The sequence below is a fragment of the Salmo trutta genome, chromosome 3 (assembly GCF_901001165.1).
Source record: "Salmo trutta chromosome 3, fSalTru1.1, whole genome shotgun sequence".
NCBI lineage: Eukaryota > Metazoa > Chordata > Actinopteri > Salmoniformes > Salmonidae > Salmo > Salmo trutta.
Window position 1 is genome coordinate 33,937,884 of NC_042959.1, and position 26,500 is coordinate 33,964,383.

General features: G+C 44.1%; 3 protein-coding genes across 18 annotated transcripts in view; all 3 read left to right on the plus strand.

Moving 5' to 3' along the window:
* Positions 1 to 26,500, plus strand: part of LOC115173703 (protocadherin gamma-C5) — a 182,767-nt gene that overhangs the window by 130,478 nt on the left and 25,789 nt on the right. Inside the window, exon 1 of one of the 16 annotated variants that reach the window (XM_029732049.1) lies at positions 18,396 to 21,190. The exons of the other annotated variants lie outside the window; for them this stretch is intronic. Coding sequence (XP_029587909.1) covers positions 18,740 to 21,190 — 2,451 coding nt within the window. The 5' untranslated portion in view covers positions 18,396 to 18,739. Of the gene's footprint in view, positions 1 to 18,395; positions 21,191 to 26,500 lie in introns of those variants that run through there. 16 annotated transcript variants of the gene reach the window in all.
* Positions 1,091 to 3,878, plus strand: LOC115163800 (protocadherin gamma-C5-like). The gene has a single exon (XM_029715978.1). The coding sequence runs from the start codon at positions 1,404 to 1,406 to the stop codon at positions 3,876 to 3,878; it is 2,475 nt and encodes an 824-aa protein (XP_029571838.1). The 5' UTR covers positions 1,091 to 1,403.
* LOC115173792 (protocadherin gamma-C5-like) lies at positions 6,459 to 14,673 on the plus strand. Its single transcript, XM_029732199.1, has 2 exons — positions 6,459 to 9,311; positions 14,566 to 14,673. Exons 1-2 carry the CDS (start codon positions 6,861 to 6,863, stop codon positions 14,611 to 14,613), a joined length of 2,499 nt encoding a protein of 832 aa, XP_029588059.1. The 5' UTR covers positions 6,459 to 6,860; the 3' UTR covers positions 14,614 to 14,673.

Genomic DNA, 26,500 nt, shown 5'->3' on the forward strand with positions numbered 1-26,500 from the left:
GAGAGAGAGAGAGGAGAGAGAGAGACACTAATGGGGAGGAGAGAGAGAGAGAGAGAGAGAGAGAGAGACCACGCGGTCGCCGCTCATTCCACCAGTATGCAGCAGCACGAGCTGGCCGCCTGTGTGGCGCTGTCCACCCGCGTGGTTCTGAAACACGCTCTAGAGCTCAGTGGCAGCGTGCTCCTCTCTCCCATCTACATCCGTGGCCTTGACGAGCACGGATTAACCAATAGCAAAGCTGATGCATTATTGTTTTCATATGAAGATACATTCGTTGTAGTATTGTGACCTGATGTAGGTTACAGCTTGTGATTGTGTATAATGGCATCGAGTTTATTTATATATGTAATCTCTATTCAGCTCTCAGGTAATTAGTTCATGTCATGGAAATATTATAGTGGAGTGAGTGAGTGAGGGAGTCCCAGGGTCTAACACAACTAACATGTCAGATATGATTGACCAGTTCCTGGGTCCCAGGGTATGTGTGTGTGAGAGAGAGAGAGAGAGAGAGAGAGAGAGAGAGAGAAGCATGTCATCAGAGCAACCCTTTTCCTTTGCTCTCCAGACCTCCATACGGGTATTTTTTTTAAACCGGCTGTGCGATGTATTATTATTCTGAACCACGTGGGTTGCTTTGACGTCATACTCCTGCTGCGCTTGCTTTCTTTTACCACAGGACGGCAACGGAGAGCCTTTGTCACCCACACAGATATCAGGAAGCATTGAAACGGTGGGAATGCATATAGAATACTTCGAGAATAATTTTGTGTTGTGTGTGTGTGTGTCCTTACAGTCCCCGCGGTTCCATGAGTTGTTGCTTAATCTGTTTTTAAAAGGTCATTTTGCTGTTTGCTGGAGGAATCTGAGATGGAAGGGAGTTCCATACGATCATGGCTCTGTATAAATCTGTGCGTTGCCGTGAATTCGTTTTGGACATGGGGACTCTGACGAGACCCCTGGTGGCATGTATTGTGGGGTATAGATGGGTGTCTGAAAGGCTACTAATACTAAGTGATATGAATAGTATAGTAGCAGTACTAATAGTATTACACATTAAATGGAGTACTGTTTTTCTCTCATGTTGAATTGTTATGGTGCTTCATATGTTTCCCAATAGCTCGTATTTTCACTGTATAGCTTTAAATGACTGGTAAAATCCTGATTGGTAGCTTGTGTTAGGCGCTGTGCACCAATAGCATGCGGAACTGTACAAAGAGATCTACTCCCTCCCCCCAGCCTCAGCACAGTAACCCTTACAATACTCAGAGCTGGAGGAGAGAGAGGGACGCGCCTAGACACAAAGCGTCTCCATCACTGTAAAATATGAGAGACATTGACATTCGATTACAGATTGATTATCACCACTCCTTGCGAATTTTGGGTGAAATAATATATTGGTTTTGATGTGTCGTGGAACAATGTGGAATAGACTGCCTGTGTGGCAGGTGCTGCTTTGGTGGCATAATTTCATTCTCTTGTGGAGTACAATAGACGGACAGACTCGCTACACCATCTCGGAGGAACTGAAACAGGGCTCTGTGGTAGGAAATCTAGCCAAAGATCTGGGTTTGGGACTATCTGAAATTTATCGTCGTAAATTACGAATAACCTCGGAAGCTGGTAAGCAGTATTTCAGTGTGGATCTGGGGAAAGGAGAGCTGGTCGTCAGTGAAAGGATAGACAGAGAGGAACTGTGTGGACGAAGAGTTCCGTGTATTTTGCCTTTGGAGGTAGTGATTGAAAATCCCTTGCAGCTTCACCGAGTTGATATTGAAATACAGGACATCAATGATAATTCTCCCAGCTTTCTCACCAAAGAAAAAGTATTAAAGATTGCAGAGTCAATAAACCCAGGCGCAAGATTTCCACTCGAAAGCGCACTGGATCCTGATGTCGCTGCGAATACAATACGCTCATACAGCATTAACAAAAACGACCATTTCAAATTGAATGTCAAAAATCACAAGGATGGAAGCAAAACCCCAGAACTGGTCCTTGAAAGGTCTCTGGACCGGGAGAAGCAACCTATTCATAAGCTTATTCTCACCGCTGTAGATGGGGGGGATCCAGTTCGTTCAGGAACCTCTGAGATTAGTATCATGGTACTTGATATTAACGATAACGCACCGCAGTTTGAGAGACAACTTTATGAGGCTAATGTTAACGAAAATGCAGCACCTGGCACTCAGATTTTACGAGTGAAAGCGACAGACCCGGACGAGGGACTAAATGGGGAGATAGAGTACGTATTTGGAGAACAGACGCCAGGCTCAGTGACTGCATTGTTTGATATAGATTCTTCGACAGGAGTGATTGTAATAAAAAAACAACTCAACTATGAGCAGACGAGCTTATATAAATTTGACATAGTCGCTAAAGATAAAGGCAACCCGGAGATGGACGGGCATTGTGATGTTGAATTTAAAATGATTGATGTTAATGACAATATTCCAGAGATAATTGTGACGTCTCTGACGACACCTGTTCCAGAAGATTCACCCATCGGAACCGTGATAGCTTTGATAGGCGCCAAAGACTCCGACTCGGGCGACAATGGGAAGGTGCGGTTAAGCGTGTCACCAAAGTCTCCATTCAAGCTGAACCCGTCCGTATCCAAGCATTACACACTGGTAACTCATGCTCCTCTTGACCGTGAGCGTTACTCTCAGTATAGTATAGAAATCAGTGCCAGTGATTCAGGGAAACCCCCTTTATCCAGCAAGAAAACAATCATTGTTGATGTGTTAGATGTGAATGACAATCCACCGCTTTTCTCTCAGCCCTCGTACACAGTGTACGTGAAAGAGAATTACACACCAGGGAAACTACTATGTTCAGTCTCCGCCACTGATTCAGACCTGGGGGATAACGCAAAAACCTCCTACTCCATCCTAGAGTCCAAAGTGCAGGACGTCTCTGTATCCTCCTATGTGTACATTAACTCTGATAACGGTAGTATCTACAGCATGCACTCGTTTGACTATGAGAAAGTAAAGGTGTTTCAGATTCTGGTGCAGGCCAAGGACCACGGCTCTCCCTCTCTGAGCAGCAACGCCACAGTCCATGTTTTTATCCTGGACCAGAACGACAATGCCCCCGCTGTTATTTACCCCTCCGCTGCCCTGGGCTCGCTCTCTCACCAGAAGATGCCCCGCTCCGCTAAAGCAGGCCACCTGGTTACTAAGGTAACGGCCGTGGACGCAGACTCGGGCCATAACGCCTGGATCTCATATAAACTGGTGGAGGCCACAGACGCATCTCTGTTCAGTGTCAATCTTTACACAGGGGAGGTGAGGACTAAACGCGCCGTGTCCGAGCAGGACGACTCCTCTCAGAGGCTGCTTATAGAGATACAGGATGATGGGGAGCCGGTCCAGTCTTCCACGGTCACACTGGCCATACTGGTAGAGGACGGGCTCCACGAACCCATCTTGGACCTCCGGCAGAAAACTCCAGAACCCAGCAAGAAAAGCGGGAGAATCACCCTGTATTTGATTCTCTCTCTGGCCTCGGTGTCCGTGCTGTCTCTGGTGACCTTCATCATCTTAGCAGTCAAGTGCGTTAGAAACAGCAGGAGCAGCGGTAGTTGCTGCATGAGACGGGACGACTTGGACGGCTACAAGAACCCCAACAGAAACCTGCAGATCCAGCTCAATACTGACGGGCCGATTAAGTACGTGGAGGTCCTGGGAGGGGACATGTTGTCTCAGAGTCAGTCCTTCAGGTCCTGTCTCTCTCCCATGTCAGAGTTCAGTGATTTCACCTTCGTTAAGCCCAGCAGCACCACCGACTTTAAGGAGATGATCAACGTCCTAGACGCGTCTTTACCCGACAGCGCCTGGACCTTTGAGAGCCAGCAGGTGAGAAGTGACGTATAATTTATTGTGATGATTAAGATTATCGAATGTAGGCTGTTTTATGACGTCAACATACAGTTTTTGTGTTGTAACATTACACAAATCCAAGCTAGATGTTTTGGCAGTATTTTCATGACTCGGTATTTAACAGACTCCAATCTGTGAATAAATGTGCCACTGACGTTTGTGTTCAGTTGTTATCATTTAAGAAATAGGTTATTTATTCAGTTTAAAATAATTAATTGTCAGTATTCATTAAAATGGTGCAATGGTTCCCTTCAGTACAATCCATATTATCTTGTAATAATTTAGCATTCAACATAGGCTACTGGTAATTACTAAACCCCATACTCGTGCGGTTTGAATGATTTCAAAATATCCTGTGATGTATTTTAACCTGTTGGTTGTAATCCTCAGAGACCTTGTAATCTCTATTGTTACTGTAGTGGGTGTTTTGCATGATTCTGTGCCTATCTGACTGGCTAGTGGACGACTGAGGGTTTTAGCACCATGGACAGCAACACTCCCGTTGAATCAACTGTGTGGTTTTGTGTGCGCAATGACAGACAGCATATTTTACTATTGCTGATATATATATATACACACACACACACACACACACACACACACAGTACCAGTCAAAAGGTTTGGACATATCTACTCATTCAAGGCTTTTTCTTTATTTGTACTATTTTCTACATTGTAGAACAATAGCGAAGACATCAAAACTATGAAAAAACACATATGGAGTCATGTAGTAACCAAAAAAGTGTTAAACAAGTCAAAATATGTTTTAGATTTTAGATTTATCCAAAGTAGCCACCCTTTCCCTTGATGACAACTTTGCACGCGCTTGGCATTCTCTCAACCAGCTTCATGAGGTAGTCACCTGGTATGCATTTCAATTAACAGGTGTAACTTGTTAAAAGTTAATTTGTGGAATTTCTTTCCTTCGTACTTAATGCGTTTGAGCCAATCAGTTGTGTTGTGGGGTGGTATACAGAAGATAGCCTTATTTGGTATAAGATCAAGTCCCTTTTATGGCAAGAACCACTCAAATACGCAAAGATAAATTACAGTCCATTATTACTTTAAGACATGAACGTCAGTCAATCCGGAAAATGTCAAGAATGTTGAAAGTTTCTTCAAGTGCTGTAGCAAAAACCATCAAGCGCTATGATGAAACTGGCTCTCATGAGGACTGCCACTCTGCAGCAGGTATCCTCTGCTGCAGAGGATACGTTAATTAGAGTTAACTGCACCTCAGATTGCAGCTAAAATAAATGCTTCAGAGTTCGAGTAACAGATATCTCGACATCAACTGTTCAGAGGAGACTGCATGAATCAGGTCTTCATGGTCGAATTTCTGCAAAGAAACCACTACTAAAGGACACCAATAAGAAGAAGAGACTTGCTTGGGCAAAGAAACACGAGCAATGGACATTAGACCGGTGGAAATCTGTCCTTTGGTCTGATGAGTCCACATTTTTGATTTTTGGTTCTAACCACCGTGTCTTTGTGAGACCCAGAGTAGGTAAACGAGGGGCCTCCCGAGTGGTGCAGTGCTAGCTATGCCACTAGAGATCCTGGAGACCCATGGGGCGGTGCACAATCGGCCCAGCGTCGTCCGGGATAGGGGAGGGTTTGGCCGGCAGGGATGTTCTTGTCCCTAACTATCAATTGGATACCACGAAATTGGGGGGAAAAAGGGGTGAAAAAAAGAGTAGGTGAATGGATGTGTGGTTCCCACCGTGAAGCATGGAGGAGGAGGTGTGATGGTTTGGGGATGTTTTTCTGGTGACACTGTCAGTGATTTATTTAGAATTCAAGGCACACTTAACCAGCAGGGCTACCACAGCATTCTGCAGCAATACGCCATCCCGTCTGGTTTGCACAAGTGGGACTATCATTTGTTTTTAAACAAGTCAATGACCCAAAACACACCTCCAGGCTGTGTAAGGGCTATTTGACCAAGGAGAGTGATGGAGTGCTGCATCAGATGACCTGGCCTCCACAATCACCCGACCTCAACCCAATTGGGATGGTTTGGGATGAGTTGGACTGCAAAGTGAAGGAAAAGCAGCCAACAAGTGCTCAGAATATGTGGGAACTCCTTCAAGACTGTTGGAAAAGCATTCCCCATGAAGCTGGTTCAGAGAATGCCAAGCGTGTGCAAAGCTGTCATCAAGGCAAAGGGTGGCTACTTTGAAGAATCTAAAATGTAAAATATATTTTGATTTATTTAACACTTTTATTATACAATGTAGAAAATAGTAAAAAATAAAGAAAAACCCTTGAATTAATAGGTGTGTCAAGTTTTGGCTGGAACTGTGAGTATATATATATATATATATATATATTTCAGATTAATTGAAGCTCATTCAATATTTTATGTGAAGACAAACATGTATAACGGCATAAAAACAATGTGTCTGGATCCACGGGGCTCTATTAAAATGTAAATGTTTTGAATGTTAGAATGTCTATGTGCAATGGAAGAATAGGCTTATGTATATGTTTTATCCTCGTTTACGCATAATTCTCTATACTTCTGGCTGCCGTTAATATTTTTTCACATCAATATGGAGAGTATGTTATATTGGAAAATACAGTTACATTCTCCCCTCTCCCTGTTTTTTTTGTGAGAGATAGAGTGCTAATAGAGGCAGGCTGCTGTGGCTTTAAGGAGTCTGTTCTGTTGGTCTGTTATTGGAGGGTAGATATGTGCTCTGTGCACCAATAGCGTGCAGAACTGTACAAAGAGATCTACTCCCTCCCCCCAGCCTCAGCACCGTAACCCCTTACAATACTCAGAGCTGGAGGAGAGAGAGGGATGCGCTCACACACACGGAGATACACCAGAATCTAAAAACAACATCATTTCTGCTATACAAAATTAATCGAAAATGCTAAATGGAATATACATTCTGGAGATGTGTTTTGGTATGAAGTTCTTTTTTATGGACAGTATTTCAATGGGAATTGTGTTATAACGCATCAGAGATGACAAAGAGAATTGGATACCGAAACTGGAGATGGTTGGCTCTTTGGTGGCGTCATTTCATTCTCTTGTGGAGTACAGTAGACGGACAGACTCGCTACACGATCCCGGAGGAACTGAAACAGGGCTCTGTGGTAGGAAATCTAGCCAAAGATCTGGGTTTGGGACTCTCTGAGATGTTTGACCGTAGGCTGCATGTCGCCTCTGAGGCTGGTAAGCAGTATTTCAATGTGGATGCGGGGAAGGGCGAGCTGGTCGTCAATGAGAGAATAGACAGAGAGACTTTATGCGGACAAAGCGCCAGCTGCGTTTTACCTCTGCAGGTTGTCATCGAGAACCCGTTACAGTTGCACCGTATTGAGGTGGAAATACGCGACATAAATGACAATTCTCCTAATTTCTTAACAAAAGATCGTGTTCTGAAAATGGCTGAATTGACAGCTGTAGGCGCGCGTTTTCCACTGGAAAGCGCAGAGGACCCCGACGTGGGCAGCAATTCACTTAAATCCTACATTCTTAGTAAAGACGAATGTTTCAGTGTAAAAGTTAAAGACATTGAAGGAGGACGAAAAATCCCAGAGCTCGTGTTAGAGAAGCCACTGGACAGAGAGAAAAAAGCTGTCCATGAGCTGTTATTGACGGCTGTAGATGGAGGCACTCCGGCTAGGTCTGGAACTTCACAGATCACGGTCACTGTCCTTGATAATAATGACAATAATCCCGTTTTTCAGAAAGCTGTATATAAAGTACGGGTTCATGAAAATAGCGAAAAGGGCACTTCCTTGATTAAGCTTGAAGCTACTGACTCAGACGAAGGTGTCAACGGGGAGATAGAATATTCATTCGGCGAGCATACACTAGAGTCAGTGTTATCTGTGTTTGATATTGATGCAGTAACGGGGGAAATGTTTCTAAGAGGGGAATTAGATTATGAGAGTGCAGCTTATTATCGTATAGACATTACTGCTGTAGACAAAGGCATCCCAGAAATGGAGGGACACTGTCGGGTACAGGTAGAAGTAACAGACGTTAATGACAATGCTCCCGAAATTGTCCTCACCTCCAAACCTAGTCCAGTGCGCGAGGACGCACCGAGTGGCACGGTAGTAGCTTTGATCAGTGCCCGTGACCTAGACTCCGGGAATAACGGTAAAGTAACGTTACAACTTACAAAAGGCCATCCTTTTAGTCTGAAACCTTCCTTTTCTAATAATTACGCCCTGGTCACCAGCGGTGTTTTAGACAGAGAGAGCTCCTCAGAGTATAATATTGAGATAACAGCCACTGATTCGGGTTCCCCTCCCCTGACTACCAAGAAAACTATACCGGTCAGTATCATTGATGTCAACGACAACCCCCCTAAATTCTCCCAGTCCTCCTATAATGTCTATTTAAAAGAGAATGGACCACCAGGATCCATGTTATCCTCAGTATCTGCATCTGACCTGGATTTCGGGGATAATGCCAAGATCTCCTACTCCATCCTAGAGTCCAAAGTGCAGGACGTCTCTGTATCCTCCTATGTGTACATTAACTCTGATAACGGTAGTATCTACAGCATGCACTCGTTTGACTATGAGAAAGTAAAGGTGTTTCAGATTCTGGTGCAGGCCAAGGACCACGGCTCTCCCTCTCTGAGCAGCAACGCCACAGTCCATGTTTTTATCCTGGACCAGAACGACAATGCCCCCGCTGTTATTTACCCCTCCGCTGCCCTGGGCTCGCTCTCTCACCAGAAGATGCCCCGCTCCGCTAAAGCAGGCCACCTGGTTACTAAGGTAACGGCCGTGGACGCAGACTCGGGCCATAACGCCTGGATCTCGTATAAACTGGTGGAGGCCACAGACGCATCTCTGTTCAGTGTCAATCTTTACACAGGGGAGGTGAGGACTAAACGCGCCGTGTCCGAGCAGGACGACTCCTCTCAGAGGCTGCTTATAGAGATACAGGATGATGGGGAGCCGGTCCAGTCTTCCACGGTCACACTGGCCATACTGGTAGAGGACGGGCTCCACGAACCCATCTTGGACCTCCGGCAGAAAACTCCAGAACCCAGCAAGAAAAGCGGGAGAATCACCCTGTATTTGATTCTCTCTCTGGCCTCGGTGTCCGTGCTGTCTCTGGTGACCTTCATCATCTTAGCAGTCAAGTGCGTTAGAAACAGCAGGAGCAGCGGTAGTTGCTGCATGAGACGGGACGACTTGGACGGCTACAAGAACCCCAACAGAAACCTGCAGATCCAGCTCAATACTGACGGGCCGATTAAGTACGTGGAGGTCCTGGGAGGGGACATGTTGTCTCAGAGTCAGTCCTTCAGGTCCTGTCTCTCTCCCATGTCAGAGTTCAGTGATTTCACCTTCGTTAAGCCCAGCAGCACCACCGACTTTAAGGAGATGATCAACGTCCTAGACGCGTCTTTACCCGACAGCGCCTGGACCTTTGAGAGCCAGCAGGTGAGAAGTGACGTAGGCCTATAATTTATTGTGGACTGTTCTGCTTGGAACACACTGCTTGAATCAACGTTGATTGCGCGTCATTTCAATGAAATGACGTTGAACCGACGGGGATTAGATGTTGAATTGTATGTCTGTGCCCAGTGGGATGCGTGTTTTGGGCTTCAACAGTCAACGAATGGAAGCTTGTCCTTTTGGCAGTATTTTCATTGATGTATTATTACATAGGAATATTACTGCAGGTTAATGTTGAGACTCAGTATGTGACATACTACAGCCTGTAAATAAATAGGCTAGCCATTACCGATATGCAACTGATGTTGAAGTGCAACTTATAATCCAAGCAGTATTTTGTCATATTGAAATAGGGTTGCAAAATTATGGCAATTTTCCCCATTGTCTTCCAAAAAGATCCTGGTGGAATAATTCTCAGATTCCCTGCGTATTCCCTCTTAATTCCGCCGATGTTCCAGCTGGGATTTCTGGAAAACCAGGGAATTTTGGGAAATGTACTGGAATTTTACAACCTTGGGTTAAAATGATTTCGGCGTTCAACAAAACGATGCAACGGTGCTTCCACTCAGATTTCTGAAAATGATCGTAGCGCTTCATTTTAAGGGGTCCTAATTACAGTGTAGTAACGTGTGTAATTACACTAACAAGGGTTGTAGTGAACTAACATCGCATAGTTACAGTGTAATAACAATATGTAACCCGTAGTCATTGTGGTGTGCAACTACAGAGGTGTAACTATGAATGCTTGTTACCATGCGTGTTACAAATGGGCAGGTCTCCACTAAATTCACCAACTTAGTGTTTTGCTTCTTCTCAGCTGCATACAGTTACAACTGTCTCCAAGGTTGCGATCCATCGTGGATGCACTGGGCGTCTGAGACGTTATAACCTGTGCTCAATGGGCTCTAATTACTTCCCTTTGAATGTGCACTGTTCAAACTTTATCTCTCGGTGTTGTTGCTAGCGCTTGCTCCCAAAATAAAGTGCAGCATCTGGGTTAACTTGGTTGAGCAGGTAAGAACAGATCAGTAGGTCAACCTCACTGACCGGGATCTAATATGGGTGGCATCTCAGATTTGAAAAAATGCACCATTTCAAAGCGTAGTGCATGCATTGTTTGCCTAAGTGTAATGTAATTACTAGTTGTTACACTGGATTTAGCTCGTTAAAATGAAGTGTATCATGAGCAGTACTTATTTGTAATGAATGTGTACTTATACAGTACATTACCCTTTCTGACAACCTGGCCCTCATTTTAAAGCTTCAGGACGTTTCACTTAATTTCACAATAAGGTACAGAAATGAAGTGAAACGTCCAGAAGCTTTAAAATGAGGGCCAGGTTTTCAGGGTGGGTAATGTACTGTATAAATACAACATTAGTTAAAAGTAAGTACCCCTCAATATCCACTTCATTTTAACGAGCTAAATCCAGTGTAACGACAAGTAATTGCATTGCACTTAAGCAAGAATTACATGTGCTTTGGAACAGTGTCTTACTCCTCATCTGGGATGACCAAGTTAACCCAGATGGTACACTTTATTTTGGTGGCAAGTGCTAGAAATAACGTTGAGCGGAGATGTATTTTCAAAATCGCACAATAATGGTTAAGCATGGTAACAAGCATTCGTTGTCACACCTTTGTAATTACACAAAGCCATTACTACCAGTTACATGTTGTTATTACACTAACTACGGGTTGTTACGGTTAACTACAATACTTGTTACATTGTAGTTACACATGTAACTACAATGTAATAACGAACCCTTAAACTGAAGTGTTACCAAATGATCGTGTAATCATTATAGCAGTAAACTTATTGCCAATACTTGAATGATGCCAAAATATCATATGAATGATTTTACTCTGTTGGTTGTAATCCACAGTCACAGATACAGTGTAATATATATTATTACTGTATTGGGTGATTTCCGTGATTCTGTTTCTATTTGGCTGTAGGGCTGAGAGTTTCAGCACCATGGACAGCGACACTACCGCTGAATCAACTGTGTTTTTTTGTGGTCACTATTGCAGACCCATTCTGCGTCCCAAAATGTCACCCTATGCCCTATACAGTGCCCTTCTTTTGACCAGGGCCCATAGGATGGCCTGTAAGATTTTCAAATAGATTGCAGTTCAATCAAAATGGTATGTATGATAGGGAAAACGGGTGTTTCCTTCCAGTGGGCTCTTTGAGAATAGCAGTGTTTTGGATGATGCCTGTGCGTAATGGGAGATTCTATTTCTGATCATTGTTTACACTTTTACGCTGTCCTATCTGGTCCTATCTGCTGGCTATCGGCTGACATGTCCATAATATATTTCACATTATTATTGTTGTGTAATCGAAAATAGTCATTTTATCATCTCTCTCTCTGTGTGTGTGTGTGTGTGTGTGTGTGTGTGTGTGTGTGTGTGTGTGCTGTGCTGTGCTGTGTCACAGCGCCTATAGGCCTGGCTGCTGTGTCTTTAAGCAGTCTGTTCTGTTGGCCCCTCATTGGATGTTACATGCAGACTGTGCACCAATAGCATGCAGAACTGTACAAAGAGATCTACTCCCTCCCCCCAGCCTCAGCACCGTAACCCCTTACAATACTCAGAGCTGGAGGAGAGAGAGGGACGCGTTCACACAGACGAATATATAATGTCATTTAAACACAGTATCCTTTCCGATATCCAAACTTTAGAAAAATGCTAAATGGAATATGCGTTCTGGAGATGCATTTTGGTATAAAGCTCTTCGTTCTGGACAGTATTTCAATGGGAATTGTGTTATAACGGATAAGAGATGACAAAGAGAGTGGGATACCGAGACTGGAGATGGCTGGCTCTTTGGTGGCATCATTTCATTCTCTTGTGGAGTACAGTAGACGGACAGACTCGCTACACCATCTCGGAGGAACTGAAACAGGGTTCTGTGGTAGGAAATCTAGCCAAAGATCTGGGTTTGGGACTATCTGAGTTTTTTGACCGTAAACTGCGTGTCGCCTCTGAGGCTGGTAAGCAGTATTTCAGTGCGGATGCGGGGAAGGGCGAGCTGGTCGTCAATGAGAGAATAGACAGAGAGACTTTATGCGGACAAAGCGCCAGCTGCGTTTTACCTCTGCAGGTTGTCATCGAGAACCCGTTACAGTTGCACCGTATTGAGGTGGAAATACGTGACATAAATGACAATTCGCCTAGTTTTATTACAAAGAAGCTCACAGTGAAAATAGCAGAATCGACAGTTGCGGGCACCCGTTTTCCTCTGGAGAGCGCAGAGGACCCCGACGTGGGCAGTAACTCCCTTAAATCCTATACTATTAGTAAAGATGACTGTTTTACGTTGAAGGTAAAGGAGCTTGGTAATGGAAAGAAAATACCAGAACTAGTTTTAGAGAAACCTTTAGACCGAGAGAAAAAATCTGTCCATAAACTACTGTTAACAGCTCTTGACGGAGGCAATCCTGTCAGATCCGGGACGGCAGAGATAACTATTACCGTGCTTGACGTAAACGATAATTTTCCAGTATTTGAAAAGTCTGTGTACAACGTTTCTATCCACGAAAATAGTGCAAAGGGGACATTTATGATGAAACTTAAAGCGACAGACATTGACGAGGGTCAAAATGGGGAGATAACGTATTGGTTTGGTGAGCGCAGCCCCGAGTCTGTGCTTTCTACATTTAATATGGATCCAGACACGGGGGATATTTTTTTGAAGGGGGATTTAGATTTCGAACGAGCTACAACATATGACATTGATGTCACAGCGAGAGATAAAGGCACCCCTGAAATGGAAGGACACTGTCGCGTGCAGTTAGAGGTAATAGACGTTAACGACAATTCGCCTGAAATTGTCCTCACTTCCCAACCAAACCCGGTGCGCGAGAACGCGCCCAGTGGCACGGTAGTAGCTTTGATCAGTGCCCGGGACCTTGACTCCGGTAATAACGGTAAAGTGAAGTTAAAGCTCCCGATAGGTCATCCTTTCAGTCTGAAACCTTCCTTTTCTGATAATTACGCACTGGTCACCAGCGGTGTTTTAGACAGAGAGAGCTCCTCAGAGTATAATATTGAGATAACAGCCACTGATTCGGGTTCCCCTCCCCTGACTACCAAGAAAACTATACCGGTCAGTATCATTGATGTCAACGACAACCCCCCTAAATTCTCCCAGCCCTCCTATGATGTCTATTTAAAAGAGAATGGACCACCAGGATCCATGTTATCCTCAGTATCTGCATCTGACCTGGATTTCAGGGATAATGCCAAGATCTCCTACTCCATCCTAGAGTCCAAAGTGCAGGACGTCTCTGTATCCTCCTATGTGTACATTAACTCTGATAACGGTAGTATCTACAGCATGCACTCGTTTGACTATGAGAAAGTAAAGGTGTTTCAGATTCTGGTGCAGGCCAAGGACCACGGCTCTCCCTCTCTGAGCAGCAACGCCACAGTCCATGTTTTTATCTTGGACCAGAACGACAATGCCCCCGCTGTTATTTACCCCTCCGCTGCCCTGGGCTCGCTCTCTCACCAGAAGATGCCCCGCTCTGCTAAAGCAGGCCACCTGGTTACTAAGGTAACGGCCGTGGACGCAGACTCGGGCCATAACGCCTGGATCTCGTATAAACTGGTGGAGGCCACAGACGCGTCTCTGTTCAGTGTCAATCTTTACACAGGGGAGGTGAGGACTAAACGCGCTGTGTCTGAACAGGACGACTCCTCTCAGAGGCTGCTTATAGAGATACAGGATGACGGAGAGCCGGTCCAGTCCACCACGGTCACACTGGCCATACTGGTAGAAGACGGGCTCCACAAACTCATCTCGGACCTCCGGCAGAAAGCGCCAGAGCCTAGCAAGAAAAGCGGGAGAATCACCCTGTATTTGATTCTCTCTCTGGCCTCGGTGTCCGTGCTGTCTCTGGTGACTTTTGTCATCTTAGCAGTCAAGTGCGTTAGAAACAGCAGGAGCAGCGGTAGTTGCTGCATGAGACGGGACGACTTGGACGGCTACAAGAACCCCAACAGAAACCTGCAGATCCAGCTCAACACTGACGGGCCGATTAAGTACGTGGAGGTCCTGGGAGGGGACATGTTGTCTCAGAGTCAGTCCTTCAGGTCCTGTCTCTCTCCCATGTCAGAGTTCAGTGATTTCACCTTCGTTAAGCCCAGCAGCACCACCGACTTTAAGGAGATGATCAACGTCCTAGACGCGTCTTTACCCGACAGCGCCTGGACCTTTGAGAGCCAGCAGGTGAGCACTGTAGTGACGTGTAGTTTAATTGTGACACTTGGCTATTGATAACAACTTATTTCCTGTATTCTGCTCTGTGATGCTTGTTCATTTGTGACGGATGGGCTATCAGCCATAGAATTAGGAATTAGAATCCTAGGAGATCTATACTGAAGCCATAGTATTGTAGTTTAATAGGATCTCTGTACTCTCCAACCATGAAAAGATGTCTACTTCATAAGTTTGCTTTTCTGGTGGTATTTGGTTCTGGTCTGTCTGATTTATACGAAAAATATCTTGGCAGTAATTGGCTACAAGGTTATAATTGAAAACATGTATTTATTGTAGTATCATGAGCTCAGCACAGAAGACAAAATGCTTAAATGGTGTGTTTTTTAGATGAATCCAAGTTCGCATGTGTATTATTCAGCAGCTGACATATGGCCGAGTTTATATTGGGCCTACTGAGTACATACAAAATATCTAATTACTTATGGGTTGTGCATGATGTTTGCTCTATCAGGGATCCGTTATCTAAAAGGCTCAGGATTTCAGCACCATTGTTGTGGACAGCGACACACTCTGGTTGCTGAATCAACTGTGCGGTTTTGTGGAAGCAACAGCAAACCGTTTGAGAGGTCGAGACAGAGAAGGTAAACAGAGACATTTATTTTTTCAGAATAAGTGCTGCTCAGTTAATATTTATATAAACTCTGCATCTATAATGTTCACGTAAATATCTTTTGTATATTTGTCTTATCCTGTTTTACATGTTTACTCATTCTTTAGGCCTAACTAAATTCTGTCCTTACTAATGTATTTATTATACCACCAATATTGATAGTAGGGGAGAGTGGGGTAAATTGAGCCATTTTTATGTCCAGCATCACTCTAAATAAATAAAATAAAAAATAAATAAAAAAGGGAAATATAATATTATTTCTAACAACGATACAGTATCTACATATATTTCAGGATGTTGTGTATCGCTGGAAATAATCAGAATTCATGTAAATATTACAGCTTTTAAAACATAGCTTGTCCAAAAATGTTGGTCTCTTGGCAAAACTTAGTTGTGTAAGTTGAGCAGCTGGACAGGGTATGTTAAGACGCCTATACACATTTCTGTACTGAATGAAATATTACCACTACCTTTTTAAAACCAAATCCACAGACGATGCAATCGCCATCACACTGAACACTGCCCTATTCCATCTGGACAAGAGGACTACCTATGTAAGAATGCTGTTCATTGACTACAGCTCAGCATTCAACACCATAGTACCCTCCAAGCTCATCATTAAGCTTGAGGCCCTGGGTGTCAACCCCGCCCTGTGCTATTGGGTCCTGGACTTCCTGACGGGCCACCCCCAGGTGGTGAAGGTAGAAAACAACATGGACAAACTGAAATAGTCCACCCACACAGACAGTGTGGTGAAGAAGGCGCAACAGCATCTCTTCAACCTCAGGAGGCTGAAGAAATGTGGCTTTTCACCTAAAACCCTCACAAACATTTACAGATGCATAATTGAGAGCATCCTGTCTGGCTGTATCACCACCTTGTATGGCAACTGCACCGCCCACAACCACAGGGCTCTCAGAGGGTGGTGCGGTCTGCACAACGCATCACCGGGGGCAAACTACCTGCCCTCCAGGACACCTACAGCACGATGTCACAGGAAGGCCAAAAAGATCATCAAGGACAACAATCACCCGAGCCACTGCCTGTTCACCCCACAATCATCCAGATGGCGAGGTCAGTACAGGTGCATCAAAGCAGGGACCGAGAGACTGAAAAACAGCTTCTATCTCAAGGCCATCAGACTGTTTAACAGCCATCACTAACACAGAGAGGCTGCTACCTACATACAGACTTGAAATCATTGGCCACTTTAATAAATGGATCACTAGTCACTTTGTTAATGCCACTTTAATAATGATGTTTACATATCTTGCATTACTCATCCCATTTGTATATGCTGTATTTTATACCATCTATTGCATCTTGTCTATGCCGGTAGGTCATGGCTCATCCATATATTTATATGTACATATTCTTATCCCTTCCCTTTACTTAGATTTGTGTGTGTTAGGTAGTTGTTGTGGAATTGTTAGATTACTTGTTGATATTGCTGCCCTGTCGGAACTAGAAGCACAAGCATTTCACTACACTCGCAATAACATCTGCTAACCATGTGTATGTGACCAATAAAATGTGATTTGATTTTATGTTTTTTTTCCCAAAACACAATTTAATACAATCACAATTGCTTTTTTTGTCTTTGAATAATTTTTAAGCATCTTTTAACGCAGACTCAACACCTAATAAACACTTTGTACTTAAAAAAAAATAATCAAGGGCCTCGTTTATAAAAATGTTCTTAGATTTATACTTGAACTTAGTTGTAAGATTATTTCCGACGGTGTGGTTGCGTTCGATTCATAAAAGATACTGAGCATAAAAAACCTTGCTTACGCAGGTTCTAAGAAGCCCATTTGCAACTTACGCACCTGTGATCTATAAATCTCAAATTAACTTAAAATTGACGGCACCTGAACGCGCCTTACAATCAGCGATTTCCCCTTATAAAATGCTAGCACAAATGAGGGTTTAGTCAGGAATAGCCATGGATCATAATGTGCAAAAAAAGTCATTCCGGTCTCTGAAAACTCTCTCCCTTCTGAAAGCACGGTTTTCAGTGTCTTCCAGTAACACAACAATGGTTACTTTTATCAAATTTGACACACTATTTATAGAACATCGCATCCTGTTTTTAATTCAAAACACCTTGCGTCTGGCAATTAATTCCTCGCACCTTTAGTTGATAATTCCTAACAAATTGTTCACAAAGCTAATGCAAAGTTCACCACAGGCTTGGCGGCATATGCGTCCCAAACTGCAATCCCCCTACATAACCAGCAGGAAAATCACTTCCGTCAAGTCGAGACTTTGCGTAGAGATAAGATCATTTCCACGTCAAAGTCAGGTTTTTATAAATTACTACTTATACGTGCTTTTCTGCGTAAGTCAGACTTAAGATCAAAATGTATCGTAAGTCTGTTTTATAAATGAGGCCCCAGGCCCTGTTGTTACCTCATACCCCAGCAATAATGCTGTGCATTATGCCTCAACTTACCCCAAGGCAAACATTTTAGACTATATTAGCCCACACAGCTACTGTAAAAGGATGCACTTTCATGTTAAGTTTAGGACCTCATATTGAAGCTTATAGAGACCCAACTGATGTACAGAACAATCTTAAAAGTATCTACTTTTGTTTAGATACAAGCATCATGAACCTCTAACACAATAAATTAATTTGACTTTGTGAAAATCAGTTTTTTTGGACATAAAATGCTTACCACTTTTTCTATGTGGTTTCTTCCTTCACAGACTCCATGAAATGATGACCTTTTCTTAAACATTTGGTCGAATTATGCATTTTGTGTTTGGTTTCCTAGAAACAAGGGCAGCTCAACTTAACCCACTCTCTCCCTATGCCATATTGTATATTATAAACTGGGTGGTTCGAGCCCTCAATGCTGATTGGCTGACAGGCATGGTATATCAGACCATAGACCATGGGTATGACAACCAAACATTTTTTTTTACTGCTCTAGTTACGTTGGTAAGCAGTTAATAATAGCAATAAGGCTCCTCGGGGGTTGTGCTATATGGCCAATATACCACGGATAAGACCTGTGTCCAGGTACTCTGCGTTGCGTCGTACATAAGAACTATTCTTAGCCATGGTATATTGGCCATATACCACACCAACTCGGGCCTTATTGCTTAAATGAAAAATACAGTCACTTCATCCACTCCCTCTCTCTATGCCAGTTAAAGTCCTTAGGCAGAGCCTGGCTGCTGTGGCTTTAAGAAGTCTATTCTGTTGGCCCCTTATTGGATTCTAGAGCTGCATGCTGTGCACCAATAGCGCGCAGAACTGTACAAAGAGATCTACTCCCTCCCCCCAGCCTCAGCACAGTAACCCTTACAATACTCAGAGCTGGAGGAGAGAGAGGGATGCGCTCACATTCACGGAGACACAATATCATCTAAACACTTTATCCTTACCGTGATACAACATTTATAGAAACATGCTAAATGGAATATGCGTTCTGGAGATGAATTTTGATATGAACGTGTTTGTTCTGGACAGTATTTTTGGAATTGTATTATAACGGATAAGAGATGACAAAGAGAATGGGATACCGAGACTGGAGATGGCTGGCTCTTTGGTGGCATAATTTCTTTATGTTGTGGAGTACAATAGACGGACAGACTCGCTACACCATCTCGGAGGAACTGAAACAGGGCTCTGTGGTAGGAAATCTAGCCAAAGATCTGGGTTTGGGACTATCTGAGTTTTTTGACCGTAAACTGCGTGTCGCCTCTGAGGCTGGTAAGCAGTATTTCAATGTGGATGCGGGGAAGGGCGAGCTGGTCGTCAATGAGAGAATAGACAGAGAGACTTTATGCGGACAAAGCGCCAGCTGCGTTTTACCTCTGCAGGTTGTCATCGAGAACCCGTTACAACTGTATCGTGTTGAGGTTGAAATACAAGATATAAATGATAATTCTCCAAGTTTCCCTTCCAAACAACACCCGTTAGAGATAGCTGAATCAACTGCGGCAGGTGTACGTTTTCCCTTGGAAAGCGCACAAGACCCAGATGTGGGAAGTAATTCTTTAAAGTCATACATTCTTAGCAAAGATGAATGTTTTACTTTAAAGGTAAAAGAACTCTCTGGCGGCAGAAAGGTACCAGAACTAGTCTTGACCAAAGCTCTGGACCGAGAGAAAAAAACGGTCCATCGTCTATTGTTGACAGTTCTAGACGGGGGCAACCCAGTGAGATCCGGAACCTCGCAGATAACTATCACAGTTCTCGATGTGAATGATAATGTTCCCGTTTTTGAAAATCCAGTGTATAAAGTTTCTGTAAGTGAAAAAAGCGCAGAGGGCACTTTCATAGTTAATCCTAGAGCAACAGACGCCGATGACGGACAGAATGGACAGATAGAATATTCGTTCGGTGTCCATACGCCAGACTCGGTGCTATCTGTGTTTGAGATCGATTTTCTAACAGGAAAAATCATTTTAAAGGGGCAATTGGATTTTGAGAGCGCTGCAAATTATGAAATTGACATCAGTGCGAAAGACAAAGGTAGCCCTCGAATGGAGGGACATTGTAGTGTGCAGGTAGATGTAGCAGATGTAAATGACAACTCTCCCGAAATCATTTTCACCTCCAAACCAAGTCCTCTGCGTGAGGACGCACCCAGTGGCACGGTAGTAGCTTTGATCAGTGCCCGGGACCTTGACTCCGGTAATAACGGTAAAGTGACGTTACAGCTCCCGATAGGTTATCCTTTCAGTCTGAAACCTTCCTTTTCTGATAATTACGCACTGGTCACCAGCGGTGTTTTAGACAGAGAGAGCTCCTCAGAGTATAATATTGAGATAACAGCCACTGATTCGGGTTCCCCTCCCCTGACTACCAAGAAAACTATACCGGTCAGTATCATTGATGTCAACGACAACCCCCCTAAATTCTCCCAGCCCTCCTATAATGTCTATTTAAAAGAGAATGGACCACCAGGATCCATGTTATCCTCAGTATCTGCATCTGACCTGGATTTCGGGGATAATGCCAAGATCTCCTACTCCATCCTAGAGTCCAAAGTGCAGGACGTCTCTGTATCCTCCTATGTGTACATTAACTCTGATAACGGTAGTATCTACAGCATGCACTCGTTTGACTATGAGAAAGTAAAGGTGTTTCAGATTCTGGTGCAGGCCAAGGACCACGGCTCTCCCTCTCTGAGCAGCAACGCCACAGTCCATGTTTTTATCCTGGACCAGAACGACAATGCCCCCGCTGTTATTTACCCCTCCGCTGCCCTGGGCTCGCTCTCTCACCAGAAGATGCCCCGCTCTGCTAAAGCAGGCCACCTGGTTACTAAGGTAACGGCCGTGGACGCAGACTCGGGCCATAACGCCTGGATCTCGTATAAACTGGTGGAGGCCACAGACACGTCTCTGTTCAGTGTCAATCTTTACACAGGGGAGGTGAGGACTAAACGCGCTGTGTCTGAACAGGACGACTCCTCTCAGAGGCTGCTTATAGAGATACAGGACGACGGGGAGCCGGTCCAGTCTTCCACGGTCACATTGGCAATACTGGTAGAGGACGGGCTCCACGAACCCATCTTGGACCTCCGGCAGAAAACTCCAGAACCCAGTAAAAAAAGCGGGAGAATCACCCTGTATTTGATTCTCTCTCTGGCCTCGGTGTCCGTGCTGTCTCTGGTGACTTTTGTCATCTTAGCAGTCAAGTGCGTTAGAAACAGCAGGAGCAGCGGTAGTTGCTGCATGAGACGGGACGACTTGGACGGCTACAAGAACCCCAACAGAAACCTGCAGATCCAGCTCAACACTGACGGGCCGATTAAGTACGTGGAAGTCCTGGGAGGGGACATGTTGTCTCAGAGTCAGTCCTTCAGGTCCTGTCTCTCTCCCATGTCAGAGTTCAGTGATTTCACCTTCGTTAAGCCCAGCAGCACCACCGACTTTAAGGAGATGATCAACGTCCTAGACGCGTCTTTACCTGACAGCGCCTGGACCTTTGAGAGCCAGCAGGTGAGCGGTGAACTGTAGCATTGTGACGAATTGGATTGTTGGATGTAGACGGTTTTATGACGTTTGATATTAACATACAAACAACATTCGTGTATTTTTGTTTCAACATTCCACAACTCTAAACCTTGTTATTTTGGTAGTTTTCATTTACTGAAGATATTAATATTATGGTAGCTTATCCTTTAGACACTGTCTGATACAAAAGGCTGTAAATAAACAATGAATAGTTTTACCATTGAAGTCGCAGTGAAACTTTGAATTCCAACGGTACTTTTCCCGATTCTAATATTTTCCCGATTGAGCCAAATGCTGCAATGATACTTCCCTTCAGATTTATCAAAATTCTATAATATTCGAAATATTCAATTCATTATTCCACCCTGTTGATTGTAACCATTAGAGAGCTATTGTGTAATCTATATCGTTACTGTAGTTGCTTTGTAGCGTCCTTCTGTGTCTTTCTGACTGGCGAGTGGACGCTTATGGGTTTCAGCACCATGGACAGTGACCCGGCTGAATGAACTGTGTGGATAGTGTGTATAAGCGGGCAGACGAGATTCTTATACAATCGCTGTAAAATATATATTTTTCAGATTGACTGAAGCTCAATCGATATTTTATGCAAACTATAATCGTCAAAAATGTGTTACCTTCCACAGACTCTTCTAGAATGGCAGTATTTTGGATGATATCTGGGCGCAATGGGAGACTATATTTTTAAACATGTCTTATACTTTTACCCATTTTCATCTACAGGCTATTATGGGCTGCCCATAATACATTTCCAACGAGCCAATATTAGCAGGGTGATTGTATATTGGAAAACAGTCTTTTTAGCCGCTCTCTGTGTGTTGTGGTGCATTCAGATAAACCTCTACGTTAAGTCTGGCTGCTGTGGCTTTAAGAAATATATTCTGTTAGCCCCTTATTGGATGCTAGAGACACACACTATGCACCAATAGCATACAGAAATGTACAAAGAGATCTACTCCCCCCCCCCAGCCTCAGCACCTAGCACTTACAATACTCAGAGCTGCAAGAGAGAGAGAGAGAGAGAGAGTGATGCGCTCACATACACGGAGATAGAATAAAATCTCAACACAACATTATTTTTGCTATACAAAATGTATGGAAACATGCTAAATGGAATATACACACGGGGGATGTATTTTGATATGAAGCTCTTCGTTCTGAACAGTATTTCAATGGGAATTGTGTTATAACGGATAAGGGATGACAAAGAGAGTGGGATACCGAGACTGGAGATGGTTGGCTCTTTGGTGGCATAATTTCTTTCTCTTGTGGAGTACAATAGACGGACAGACTCGCTACACCATCTCGGAGGAACTGAAACAGGGCTCTGTGGTAGGAAATCTAGCCAAAGATCTGGGTTTGGGACTATCTGAGTTTTTTGACCGTAAGCTGCATGTCGCCTCTGAGGCTGGTAAGCAGTATTTCAATGTGGATGCGGGGAAGGGCGAGCTGGTCGTCAATGAGAGAATAGATAGAGAGACTTTATGCGGACAAAGCGCCAGCTGCGTTTTACCTCTGCAGGTTGTCATTGAGAACCCGTTACAGTTGCACCGTATTGAGGTGGAAATACGCGACATAAATGACAATTCACCTAGTTTTATTACAAAGGAGCTCACAGTGAAAATAGCAGAATCGACAGTTGCGGGCACGCGTTTTCCTCTGGAGAGCGCAGAGGACCCCGACGTTGGAAGCAATTCGCTCAAGTCCTATACTATTAGTAAAGATGACTGTTTTAGTTTAAAAGTAAACGAGCTTCGTAATGGAAGAAAACTCCCTGAACTGGTCATAGAGAGAGCACTCGATAGAGAGACAAAAGCTGTCCATCAGCTGCTGTTAACAGCGTTAGACGGAGGCAATCCGGTCAGATCCGGAACTTCACAGATAACTATCATAGTGCTTGATAACAATGACAACCTCCCCCTGTTTGAAAACAATGTATATAAAGTGTCCATTAACGAAAATAGTCCAAAGGGTACCTTCATGGTTAAACTTAAAGCGACGGATAATGACGAAGGACAAAATGGGGAGGTAAAATAGACATTTGGTGAGCGTACACCCGAGTCCGTGCTTTCCACATTTGATATTAATCCAGTTACGGGGGAATTGTTTTTGAAAGGTGAATTAGATTATGAAAGCGCTGCAAATGATGAAATTGATGTAGCTGCTAAAGATGAAGGTATTCCGGAGATGGAAGGACACTGTAGCGTGCAGGTGGAAGTAATAGACCTAAACCACAACCCTCCAGAAATTGTCCTCACCTCCAAACCGAGCCCGGTGTGCGAGGACGCTCCCAGTGGCACGGTAGTGGCTTTGATCGGTGCCCGGGACCTAGACTCCGGTATTAACGGTAAAGTAACGTTACAACTTCCAAAAGGCCATCCTTTCAGTCTGAAACCTTCCTTTTCTAATAATTACGCTCTTGTCACCAGCGGTGTTTTAGACAGAGAGAGCTCCTCAGAGTATAATATTGAGATAACAGCCACTGATTCGGGTTCCCCTCCCCTGACTACCAAGAAAACTATACCGGTCAGTATCATTGATGTCAACGACAACCCCCCTAAATTCTCCCAGCCCTCCTATAATGTCTATTTAAAAGAGAATGGACCTCCAGGATCCCTGTTATCCTCAGTATCTGCATCTGACCTGGATTTCGGGGATAATGCCAAGATCTCCTACTCCATCCTAGAGTCCAAAGTGCAGGACGTCTCTGTATCCTCCTATGTGTACATTAACTCTGATAACGGTAGTATCTACAGCATGCACTCGTTTGACTATGAGAAAGTAAAGGTGTTTCAGATTCTGGTGCAGGCCAAGGACCACGGCTCTCCCTCTCTGAGCAGCAACGCCACAGTCCATGTTTTTATCCTGGACCAGAACGACAATGCCCCCATTGTTATTTACCCCTCCGCTGCCCTGGGCTCGCTATCTCACCAGAAGATGCCCCGCTCCGCTAAAGCAGGTCACCTGGTTACTAAGGTAACGGCCGTGGACGCAGACTCGGGCCATAATGCCTGGATCTCATATAAACTGGTGGAGGCCACAGACACGTCTCTGTTCAGTGTCAATCTTTACACAGGGGAGGTGAGGACTAAACGCGCTGTGTCTGAACAGGACGACTCCTCTCAGAGGCTGCTTATAGAGATACAGGATGACGGGGAGCCGGTCCAGTCCGCCACGGTCACTTTGGCAATACTGGTAGAAGACGGGCTCCACGAACCCATCTTGGATCTCCGGCAGAAAGCGCCAGAGCCTAGCAAGAAAAGCGGGAGAATCACCCTGTATTTGATTCTCTCTCTGGCCTCGGTGTCCGTGCTGTCTCTGGTGACTTTTGTCATCTTAGCAGTCAAGTGCGTTAGAAACAGCAGGAGCAGCGGTAGTTGCTGCATGAGACGGGACGACTTGGACGGCTACAAGAACCCCAACAGAAACCTGCAGATCCAGCTCAACACTGACGGGCCGATTAAGTACGTGGAGGTCCTGGGAGGGGACATGTTGTCTCAGAGTCAGTCCTTCAGGTCCTGTCTCTCTCCCATGTCAGAGTTCAGTGATTTCACCTTCGTTAAGCCCAGCAGCACCACCGACTTGCAGGAGATGATCAACGTCCTAGACGCGTCTTTACCCGACAGCGCCTGGACCTTTGAGAGCCAGCAGGTGAGCGGTGAACTGTACCATTGTAACGAATATAATTCCTGACTCTAGTGCCTTTAATATGACGTCCTATCATGAGGATTCAGAGTTTAGTTTTCTTATAGGCTATGATGTCATAATCAGTGAGTGGAGACCGTTTAAAATATCAGGGTGCAGCTTATGTACAAGATAAACGCTCTGTAGCCTATACTGCCTTATGACGCAGCAGGACGAGGTGGAGCATATCAAACACAAGGCTATAAATACACTGAACAAAAATATAAACGCAACATGCAACAATTTCAAAGATTTTACTGAGTTACAGTTCATATAAAGAAATCAGTCAATTGAAATAAATGAATTAAGCTCTAATCTATGGATTTCAGATGACTGGGAATACAGATATGCATCTGTTGGTCACAGATACCTTAAAAAAAAAGGTAGGGGCGTGGATCAGAAAACCTGTCATTATCTGGGGTGACCACCATTTGCCCCATCCAGCGCGACACGTCTCCTTCACATGGAGTCGATCAAGCTGTTGATTGTGGCCTGTGGAGTGTTGTCCCACTCCTCTTCAATGTATGTGTGAAGTTGCTGGATGTTGGCGGGAACTGGAACACGCTGTCGAACATGTCAATCCAGAGCATCCCAAACATGCTCAACGGGTGACATGTCTGGTGAGTAGGCAGACCATGGAAGAACTGGGACATTTTCAGCTACTAGGAATTGTGTACAGATCCTTGCGACATGGGGCCGTGCAATATCATGCTGAAACATGAGGTGATGGCGGCAGATGAATGGCACGACATTGGGCCTTACACTCTAAAAATAAAACGTTTTTTGCAGAATCCTATAGGGGTTCTTCAAATTTAAACGGTGGGGGATCCCCTATAAGTTCTTTGAATAACCCCTTTTAATGGTTCTTCAAAGAACCTTTTGGGGTAAATGTTTTAACTACCCCCCTCCTCCCCTATTATTATTATTATTATGATACGCATAACAATAACAACGATAACCCAATATTTTAGTTGTCTGTGTTCATTATAATTCTAGAGGCAAAGCAGAATTAAAACATCCAAATATGAGGTAAACTCCCAGCAGAGCCCCAAGTATAACGGGTATATCCTCTGACGTGTTGATGTTAATGTGTTGATGTTCTCCGTATCCATCGGCAGAATGATTTTTCCAGTGAATGGTGATCGAACAGGTTTCCTGTTATATTCATCAGTGTAGGGAGGGTCAAGTCTGTGAATCCCCAAAATAGTAATCATACAGATGACTAACAAAACATGCACACGACAGTATTCATACACATACCTTGTCCATAATGTAGAAGCCTATGGGGTATTCATTACAGAGGTAAGGGAGGCGGGTGGTAAGTGGGCTCTGCATAACATACCAATACCAATTGACATACCTTTGTATGCCTCCTTGTCGGTATACCTGTAGACACAAAAGTGAGCCGTTCAGTCACCTGCACCCAATACAGCTAGTCTACAACCTTATTCTTAAATCCTACATATTCTTACCTCTTTGTTGATTGATATCCAATGAATTGTGTCCATTTTCTGTTTGTAGAAAGATTTGCACAAATATGAAAAGATAGATGGTATCATCATAAAACAATATCGATTGATATCACACAAGGGA